At 45.6% G+C, this 10,951-nt stretch overlaps 1 protein-coding gene across 1 annotated transcript in view; it reads right to left on the reverse strand.

The window, feature by feature from the left end:
• Positions 1–10,908, reverse strand: part of ARL5B (ADP ribosylation factor like GTPase 5B) — a 16,042-nt gene extending 5,134 nt beyond the window's left edge. Inside the window, exons 1-3 of the mRNA XM_006028665.3 lie at positions 10,770–10,908; positions 4,619–4,679; positions 1,733–1,880 (exon numbers count right to left, since the gene is read on the reverse strand). Of these exons, the coding sequence (XP_006028727.1) occupies positions 1,733–1,876 (144 nt within the window). The 5' untranslated portion in view covers positions 1,877–1,880; positions 4,619–4,679; positions 10,770–10,908. The remainder of the gene's footprint in view (positions 1–1,732; positions 1,881–4,618; positions 4,680–10,769) is intronic.
• Between the last annotated feature and the right edge of the window lie 43 nt (positions 10,909–10,951).

Genomic DNA, 10,951 nt, shown 5'->3' on the forward strand with positions numbered 1-10,951 from the left:
TCTGGGAGGTGGAGGGGGGGAAAGCTTCAGCCCCCACACATGGAGCTCTGGCTGCAACCCCCAGATGCCTTCCGCCTTCCAAGGTATCCGGGAGCTGGAGCCAGAGTGCCACACACTAGGCAGAAGCTGCGGGACTGAAGCTTCCCACTCCCCTCTCCCTCTCCCCCTCCCAGAGCAGTGTGGTGCAGTGGTCGCAGTGGCCGCTAGAGGTGAGTGGGGCAGAACAGCGCCCCCCAGCTGCTGGTTGTGCAGCTGCAGCCCAGGGTGCTGCACAGGGCAGGGGGTGCGGTGGTGGTTGCTGGGCTTGGGGCCCTCCAGCACCTCTGAGCTGGCCCAGGGAGCCCAATCCCTAGGTTGCCCCAGTTTGTGCTGCTGAGCTGGCCTGTCATGCAGCTGCAGCAGGCTGGGAAGGACCCTGATCCCATGGGCAGGCCTGCGGGGTCCTACCCAGCCCACTGGGGCTCCATGGCAGCCCAGCCCAGCTTGGACACGGAGCTGGGAGCAATCTGGCCATGCAGCCCCTGCGGCCTCAGCCCAGGCTGCCTCTCTGCCTCCACCTCCAGTAACACCCGCAGGTCAGCTGGGCTCAGCCCCAGCTGCAGCTCCAGCCCTGGGTGGATAGCAGGGCCATGCCGGCCGGCTCTGGCCAGGCCTCCAGAGCAAGAGCAGGAAGGAAAACTGAGTAGACCCTGACTGGGGTCCCATGCCCAGAAACATGGAGTTGAATCACTATCCACTGCCCCACTTCATGAGGTATTGCCCCGGCCAATGTCTGGTCTTGGGGACAAGCCTGGCAAGGGCTGCTTCCCCCCTACTCCTCCAGGCACAGCCTGGCTGGGGTCCTTACAAGCCAGGGTGGGGGTTTAAACTGCTCTACAATCATACTTGGTGGCCTGTCAGGGCCTGGCCATGCCCCTCCAGGTCAGCTTCCCTCCAGCCTTGCAGTTGCTGCAAAGGGAAGGGAGGGCTGCTCTAGTGCCTCCTGGCTTCTAGCCTGAACCACTGCTAGCATGTCTCTGCATTTCCAGTATGCAATGTGAATGTCTTTGCTCTTGCAAATCAGTTCAATTTTTGCAAGTTAGACTAACCTGCAAAAACTGAATCAACTCAGAACATTCTTTTTAAATTTATCCAGAAGAACAGATGACAAATCACAGCACTAACAACTCTAAAAAAAAAACAACAACCCATAAATGAAGGCTTGAGACTGGCTTAAAACTATCACAAAATGAGTGTAACATGTAGGCCTGTTTGATAAATGAATTAATATTTGTAGACATCAGTCTGAACTGTCTCTACACAGGTCTTTTACAAAAAAAAGAAGCCCTTACAAACTGTTTCTTGCTACCCATTAACTCCTTCCTATTACAACTGGAAGCCTTCTATTATATATTGTCATCTTTACCATAAGCTATATTCAATATATACTTGGAAAAGGGTTCTAGCTCAACTTAAAACAATGCATTGTGGCGGCTCCCCTGGGGACAGAGGCTTTTGCAACTACTTACAATACCTTGCCACATGTTCAGCTTCTCTAACTCTCTGTGCACTGTGGCATAGCTGCACTTTCTTAAAATGGACAATGATCTGTACATTTTCTCCATAAACACCAGCTAATTTTTGGCATAAGACCACACTCTCTCCAACAAGTGTAATTTCAACCCAAGCTACCAGGACTTAATTAAAAAAAAAACCAACAACTTAATTGTAGTTTGTAAGCAGTATAACATACCTCTGTATTTGAGTAATAAGTATTCCATGATGAGCGTAATGACTCTTGCCCTCCAATGTCCCACATTAGAAAATGGGTGTTTTTTACTACTATTTCTTCAACATTGCTTCCTATTGTTGGAGAGGTATGGACCACTTCATTCATTAAGCTAAGGAAAACAATGTAACATTTTAGAGGAGCTTTCAACAAAAACTTGAACACTTTCTGATGCATCAGTTCTTTAAATTGAAAGTCTTGTCATAATAAAGACAAACCATTTTAGTACTTTTAAAAACAATGACAAAATAGCTTCTGGAAAAGGTTAATTCACCTTAATTTCTGTAGAAAAAATAAATCTCGCAAACGTGTGTACTTGTGCGCGAGTGTGTTTTATAAAAAGGCCTTTCCTTTCAACTATTTGGACCATCACAACTATAACACAGCTACCATCCAAACCTACTATAAACCTGTAAACTATAAAACTATAATCTGTCAAAAGTTAAAAGCTAAGAGATTTTACACACACATGCACAGAGAGAGAGACAGCCTAAAGTTAAAAGCTATGATATGTCTATCTACCTATCTAAAGTTAAGAACTATAATCTCGCTCTCTCTCTCTCTCTCTCTCTCTCTCTCTATATATGAGGGTTGTTCAAAAAGTATCGAGACTATTGCTGTTGGAACCCAAAAATTTTATTTACAGGGGTTTCGGCTTAATCTCCTTCGAAGTATGCTCCTTCAGCCACACACTTCTCCCAACGTTTCTGCCATTGTTGGAAGCACCTCTGATAAGTAATTTGTGGAATCGCTAAAAGCTGCTCAGCTGCATTTTGTTTTATATTTTCCACACCACAAAATCTTCTTCCTTTCAAGGTTTTTAGTTGAGGGAAGACAAAGAAGTCGCATGGAACCATATCAGGTGAATATGCAGCACTCGTGGGATACAATGTTTGGCTAAAATTTGGTTAAAAATTGCTTCACAAGCTATGCTGAGTGGGCAGGCATGTTGTCATGGTGAAGCATCCAAGAGTCAGACACCCACTTTTCTGGTTGTTTCATTCCCAAATCACCGGTTTGGGAATGAAACGTAATTGAGTGACATGAGCCAACAGAAATTCCAAGTTCTTCTGCTGTCTCTCGGACAGTCAATCGCCTATCATTTCAAACCAAACTGCGAACTGCTGCCACATTTCATCATTAGTGATGTTTAAGGGTGTTCGGCACGCTCATCATTTTCGCCCGATTATTGTCCTTCTTTACGCTGACGATACCATTCAAAAACTCTTGCATGGCTCAAAATAGCATTTGGTGATGACACTATAAGTAACTCAAATATTTCACTTGCCGTTTTCCCTGATTTTCATACAAAATTTAATGCACATACGTTGTTCTGGACACACTGATATAACAGAAGGGGACATGAGACAAACAATCTTACTTCAACTGCTGGCCACAGAAAACTGGGGAAATGCCATGAGCTGCAGACCTGTCCAGAGGAGTCCCAACATGCTCAGAAATGTCCAGCAAAGCCATGCCCCGCCAACCCAATACTTTGTACCAAAATACACATTCAGTCTCGATACTTTTTGAACAGACCTTGTATATCATAGCTTTTAACTTCGAAAACATTTACTAAGGTTCATAGCAGGTTTGGATGGTAGCTGCATTGTAGCCATGATGGTCCAAAAAAAAGTTGAGAGGAAAGGTCTTTTTATTGGACCAAGTGTATAGCTCAGAGAACTGTTGGGCAAAGTTTTGGGCATCACGTCACCTGAAGAAAGGGCACCAGACGCCAAAAGGCTTGTTCAACAGCTTTCCCAACTATATAGCTGGTCTAATAAAAGACATCACGTACATGTATTTTATGTGATAAAATCAGTGAGGTACTCTCTGTGGAACCAGGTATTGTAGATGTAAACAATTAAGCACAAATATAAATGTCTAAAATACAAACTGCCACTGGCTTTTGTATCTTCAGAGTGAAGCTTCACTCAAATTAATAGACCCATTAACATACTAATTTCAAAACAAGAGTTGTAACGATCCAATAATAAAATGACACTTTTGGACCAGATAAAACTATCTAAAAACACAATGTTCAGGTTCTGTAACATATAACACTTAACCAATTTCAGACTAGATTCTGAAAAACTTTTTGTATCCTTTACTGAAAATACTTCTTCAGCATCATCTTTAAAACAAGACTAGAATAGAGATATTTTTTGCCTGGGACGTGTACACTGAAGGAAGATATTCTTCACCATCTTCAAATTTACATAGGGACCATTACTCTCATGGTAATAGTCTTGTAAGTATTTGTTGATTTCTTTTGTGCATCCCTAGGTGTAAAAGACAGCAAATTGTTTTCTTTTGTTTTGATATCAACTACAGCAAGATCAGAGGCATTACTGTAAGACCATGGCAGCACAATGGAAGTCCAATATTACTGCGAAGGAATTGTTAGATTCACCAGTGCCTGACCTTTGGTTGAGGAGGGATATCAAAGCCTTTCCTTTGAAAATAATCATGATCTATGCATAGATTTCATAAACAGACTAAAATTCCCATGCACATGGCAAAACAGTTTTTGTGATGCTTTTGCTGCTGGCCACCAAGGCAATTTTACCTCTCATCAGTTACCAAAGGTCTCAATAGCAGAATTATTCATTCACACTTGTAATTCTTAGGAGTGCTTAATTAACATGCAACTCGAGTCTTCTCAGTATCTGTGTCTACTGTTTAACATAAATGTAAGTATTACATGATGACTGAGCCCATGTTCTAGGTTCCCCAGCATTTTTAAGCTCTTTCAAGCAAAATTACAAATGACTTGTAAAACACAATATATTCAACATAAACAAAGTTTAATAGTTCATATAACAAAAATTTAATAGTTCATATACTTACAACTGGTAAAGAATGGTAGTCTTTCCAGCATTGTCAAGTCCCACTATTATTACTTTGTGTTCTGCACAAGAAATGAGAGAGGCAATAGCGATCAATAATCAACCATTAGTCACATTTCCTGAACTAATACTCCCTTTAACAGCAGCAGAAAGAGTGAAGAGGAAGCAGCTGTCAAAGGGCTGCTATTAGTAGCCTTGAAAATTAGGGGAGCTATACAATTTCATGGCTACTATCTCCCCTTAATTTTCAAGCTCTTGTTAATATAACAGCTTTAAACTTACTAGCCCTTACTTTCAGGGCTTCTAATAGAGCAGCCCCCAAACTAACTATTAGAAGCTTTGAAAACAAGGGGAAGATAGCTAGTTTCAGGGTTGCTAATACCACAGTGCTGACAGCACTATATACTTAAGGAGCAATGTTAACGTTAAGTGCAGCTGTATGTACACATCAGAAAACTGCACAGACTTATTCCTGGTCCCAGGCAGTACATTTAAACCAAGTAGTATACCAACACATTTTCTCAGGACAAGAAGCCCTGCTGGGCCAGTCCGTACTCCACCTTAGTCCTGTGACCTACTGGGGATACAGGCTAACAGCTCCTGCATGAAGCTTTCAGGACAGGCACAAGGGTGGTGTGATTAACAGATCCCACTCACACCTGCACTTCATGCAGGCTAAGGGAGACCCTGGCAAACTCATACCTGGAGCGCGCCAGGCTACATCTTCTGGTCCATTTGAATGCCCGCCCCCCTTTACATTAAGGTACCATCCAGCTTCCAGACATTAAATCGTATTTAACCATTCAATTTCCTCAGGGACTGCTCCAGGTAAGCACAATACCCACCAGCTTCAGACTGTCAGTTAACAATGACTCTATCCACCCATGTACATGCTCTCAACAGGCAGCCAGCTGCCCAGACAAGCATACTCAACTTGGGGGATATTTGGATGGTGTCTGCTGCAGTAATATGCATATGATGCATGGGATTTTGGGCCAGCTTGGTGAACTGGGCATTCGCAGGACTAAGGCTCAGCACAGAGTCTGAGTCCAACAGCTGTACGAAAGGACCCAAGGACTCTCAGGATATGATTACAATTATCGAATTGCTAGCTGTAGCAATATCCCTCAGTAGTTCTACTGAATGCCCTGGAAAAAAATCTTAAAAAATCATTTTTAGTATTAAGCTCAAAAGGTAGAGCTCCATAGAGAAGGAGAAACTAGAGCCTCTGCCCAGTAGTGCTGCTCATCATAGGTTTTAGTATTTTGAAAGAAGTTTTGGTAGAACTGGCGAGGGATTTTCTCATAAGATGCCCAAAGAATTCACCATTAATGAATATCTGGGGCTCCCTGGAGTGCAATCCATGAGAGGGAATGGCTGCTCTTTTCCTCTATCCAGGCAAGTGCTCTAGCACCATGGTTGCCCCCCAAGATATCCACTGCTAGATTGAGTCCAATTATGATTACATGGTTGCATGCATCTCAGAAAATATTACAAAAGATCAAAGTTGTTTCTTTCCTAATGCACTGGCATGGTCTGTTCATAGATTATAGTTTAACAAAACAAAAATAAAAAAAGTTGTGATTTGGCCTACAAATTGTATGTCCTCTTTGGGATGGGAGGGACAATACTTACATGTGTTAAAAGTTATCAGAAGTCAATTCACAGTCAGTGCTGTCTACACTAGATGGAAACTGTCTCAGTCATGGATGGATTTGGTGGCCATTGTTTTTGGCAAAGGTCTTATTGGGGGATTACATTGCTGAGACAAATTACTGATTATTTCAATGACCAAACATTTATTTCATGTCATCCCTTTCATATGGCTTCTTTCTTTGGAGGGGGGTGGGGGGGCATAACTCCAATGGCTATAAGCAGGGCTGTGCCTGGAGAGGGGTGAATTGGGCCGACTGCCCCGGGTCCTGTGGAGCTGGGTTGGCTTCGTGCCTGGCTGCTCACTGCTGCCACCTCCCTTCCCCCCACACTGCATCCAGGCCCTGCACAGGCTGATTTGCCCTGGGCCCCACACCCTGCTACGGTTGTCTTTAGCTATAAGACAGCATTTACTTCAGTGCCCTATTAACAATATCCTTCCAGATAGTTCCCTATTATTGGTATACAATGGTTAACTTTGTTATATAGCAGGACTTATAGTCAGTTAGTCAGGTTAGTTCGAAAGGCAACATCTCATCCAACTTCCTAAAGGACATGAACAAAAAAGCATTTACATGCCAATTCCAAATGAGTAATTTTCAAACACTCCTCTAGGCATCTAAAGAGAGTCAGCAACTCTGCCTAGCTATTTAGATGACTAAGAGTCTGCAGGTACCCAGGTTTCCCACCAATAATGCTACTTACATGCCAAAAAAGGCCAGCTACTGTGCTTGGCTTCAGAGCTGAGCATTTAGATGCCTGCCTCAGCGTGTTTGGGATTCACAAATTAGGTATCCCCTGTTCTATCAAAGTCCCTACTTATAAGTATGTTCTGAACATACCTCACAAAAATTGGAAGCATTGAACTCAAGACAAATCATAGCACACACAGAAAGACATAATACTCAGGTATATCAGGGGTATCAAGCATCCAGCCTGCTGAGCCATTCCATCTGGCCCACCTGTAGTTCGGTAGCTACCAGAAGTTGTGTACAGTGTGCCCCGTTGCAGAATTCAGGGTCCCTGGACCTGCAGTAGACATGATCACTGCTGCCCAGTTCCAGACTCACCCTGCAGCCTGACCCTAGACCGATGGTTTTCAGCCCATGGTCTGCAGACACCTGCAGGGCTGCAGACTACATCTAAGGGGTCTGCAAAAGATGACTATGATCAATCAAAAGTATGCCAATAACTACACTTACAATTCAGAAGTGTCTACACCTCCATTTGACATTTTTTAGGGATCCGCAAATGAAAAGAGGTTGACAACCACTGCGCTGGCCCAAGAGGAGGTCCTGCAATCCAGATCTAGGCAGTTTGATACCACTTCTTTATATAGTGCCCTAGGGATCAGAGCATTTACTAAGCAACATTCCTGGCTTCTAGGCTGGGAAGCTTTAAGCTTACAGTTCCCACTTCCCCAGAGAATGCTTTAACCACCATGCTAGAGGCTGGCCCCAGCTGTGGATCAATATCCATCCTCCACATTGAAGTTGGGCCACTGTAGAGAAAGGAGAGATCTGTTCAAAGACACCTCAAAGCAAGCATAAAAAGAGTTTGCATGGCTCTGCTGTAGCAAAAACAGCATTCTCTTGCAAAGAGACCTTGGTTCCATAATTAATCTTATGTTTATCAGTAACGTATGGGCACTCACTGTGATTTTGGCAGATCTTTCCACTCCCTCCTGTCAGGGCTTATTAGCCTTGTCCAGACATCACAAGACTGTGCAGTACATTCAATTACACTCCAAGACAGGGGTTGGCAACCTACGGTCTACTGGCTGGATCCAGACTGCAAAGACGACCAATTTGGCTTCGAGAGAAATCGGTAGTATGGAGCTGTACTTGCACTTGCTCCAGTGTGGTTAAGTGCAGGTAACTTGCTAGGCCAGGGAATGGAGACCTAAAGCCAGTGGCTGGGGCCAGGTTGCAAAGGGCAGCCTACACTGGCAGCATGAAAGTAAAATGTGCATATGGAACATCAAAGGCCAGAAAGTACTGCCTCCACAACTGTTTGCATGACAATATTTCAAATACTGTACATATAATTGTAGTCTCTTGCAGCCTCTATAAAATTAGAAATGAGTGGACTCCTTAACAAAGAGGCAAGGAAAATCAGGGATGCTATTTGTGCTCACATCCATCACAGAAGTAATTTTAAATGAGTAATCCCTTGTTTTTCTGCAGTTAGCAAAAGAAAACAGAACGTATCATATTACTATGTATCAGATTTGAAGTGTACACGTACAATTTGGAGGAGTACAATAAGCACAATATGGAAAACTAAAGTGCAAATAAAACGAAACATTTTCAGGAGGCTTTCCTGTAGAAGTAAAATCTAAATCATTTATATTTGGGTGGTCTACCACCAGCTTGCTTCAGAATTAAGAAGCTGCCCAGCAGGTTACTGCTTTTTTTTTTTTTACTTCAAAGGGCACTGCACTAAGTTGGAGCTCATCGGGGTCCCATACAGCTGATTGGAGAAGCAACACCCTGAAGCAAAAGACCAGAGCACCACAACACTCTCACAGCTGTTTGCTGCAGCTTTGTATACTGCCTGGGGACTTCACGACCCATGACCATATGAAGTGCCTTGCTCCTACTGTATGTGTTGCTTATAATATTCTTCATACTATGACAGGCTCTCCCAATCATGCGTTATCAAGTCCCAGGGGGTTAGGGAAAAGATCCTTCCTCAGGTCAGTTTCTTCATGAGGAAGTTCTGGAGCAACTGGTCCACATCTACAAAATGGTATGACAGCCACCCATGCTACAGGAAATAGGAGGACAGTCACTGCATTTGCACATCTTCCAAAGCTGTCTGGCATGCTTCCTCTATGCCCCACATGTCCACTATGCTTGCACTTCAGCATCTCTGTGAATGAGCACCATGTATCAAGACCAGCTGGGCCACATTCAAGAAGAGCTCCATCATGGATCTGACCGCTTCTATCAATGCTCAAAACTGAGACTATGTTGGGTCAAAGCCACATGCAAGAGCTGGCCAAAAGGAACTTCAGCCAGTGGAGCTGTTAAAGGAAGGAAGTTGCCTTACAACAACCAACTCCTAAGAGGGTTCTCTGTTCCCATGCAACACCGAGAAACCAGTGACACTCTCCTCGAAGATCCTAGTGCTGCAGGTGGGAAGTGATAAGCGCAGCACAGGTGAAGACAAACAGGGCTTGGTAAGCTTTAGAAAAAGAATTAAAAAAGGAAGTTCTTTTTCACATAGTGCGTTACTGAAGTGTGGAACCCATCGCCACCAGATGTTGTAGAAGCTGACAGTTTAGGTAGAATCAAATAAAGGGACTGGACAAGTTTTTGGACGAAAGGGGCACCACTAGCTATTGACTAGTGTCAATAGCATCTGTAGCTATTGAGCACAGGAGTTAGGGATATAGCTTCTGAATGAGAACTTCCTAGAAGACCATAAATGCTGGAGGCTGCAAGTGAGAGAGGAATAGTGGAAAAATCCTGGGCTCATTCTCCTTTCCAGCATCCACTTGCTGCTTCTGCATGACACAGGCCTGTTTGATGTGCTGAAAGATCATGAGTAGGGCCCGACCAAATGGCAGAAGTGTGGTGCACTGCAGCTCTTCCCATGCATCTCCCCCTCCCCGCTGATGACTGGTGGAGGGGCTCTACTTGCGGCTTGCTCCTGATTGTTAGGGAGGCCAAAAGTGTGGTTTTAAATATAGTGCCATTTTTGCCTCCTACCGCTGACTGGTCAAGGGGCCTGCTGCTTGCTTGCTGCTCAACAGCAGGGAGGCAAAAAAAGTCACCACATTTAAAACCATGGTTTTCGGTTCCCTGAGAATCAGGAGAGGGCAGCAAATAGGGCCCCTCCAGTAATCAGTGGCAGAGAAACATACAGGGGAACCTGCAAAATTAAAGGAGCCGCAGTGCACCCCACTTCGGCCGTGAGTTTGGTAGGGCCCTCATCCTGGGGTTTGGCCCATCACAGAATACTGTGAGCCTCCCAGGCCGCTGGGGATGTGTCAACTGATTCTGGGGGAACAAATAAAGAGAAAACAGGAAGGGGAGTGAGGTCAAAGGTTAGTAACAAGGGACACAGCAGAGCACACTGGCCAGAGCCCACAGCTCCCCAAGCGCAGGGAGCCTGTGGATGCGACCAGACCAGTGAGACTGCTTGGACCCATGAGCAGGGAAGCTAGAGAAAGGCAGCTCAATCCTTGCTCAGGTTCCTCCTGGCCAGAGCCTCCTCCCTGGCCTTGCAGATGCCCAGCTTGGCCAGAGCTGGGATGGAGGCTGGCCAGGAGGCCCAGGGGGCTTGGGGGCTTCTTAACAAAGAAGGTGCAGGGAGAAGTGCAGCCCCCACCTCAGCAGGAGGCTGGAAGCAGCTGTGGCCCTGGCCACTGGAGGTGGGCAATGGGCAAGCACCAGGGAGAGGGCGGACCCGTGCCAGGGTCGCGCCCGTGGGCCCGGCCCGCCAAGGAGTAGCCGGCGGAGTCCTGCGGACCTGCCCAGCGGGACCCTCACCCGGGGACGCGGGGGAGACGGGCCTGCCCCGGCCCAGCGGGCGACGGCTCCTGGGCTCCACCGCGGGGCTGCAGGGGAGACTGCTTGGCTCTGCTCGACCCGGCCTCAGCGCCTCCCCCGTCCCTGGGCTGCACGGGCCGGCGGCTGGATCCCGCCGGGCTGAGCCCAGCCTAGACACGGCG

The sequence above is a fragment of the Alligator sinensis genome, unplaced genomic scaffold (genome assembly GCF_000455745.1).
Source record: "Alligator sinensis unplaced genomic scaffold, ASM45574v1 scaffold234_1, whole genome shotgun sequence".
In the NCBI taxonomy this organism is placed as follows: domain Eukaryota; kingdom Metazoa; phylum Chordata; order Crocodylia; family Alligatoridae; genus Alligator; species Alligator sinensis.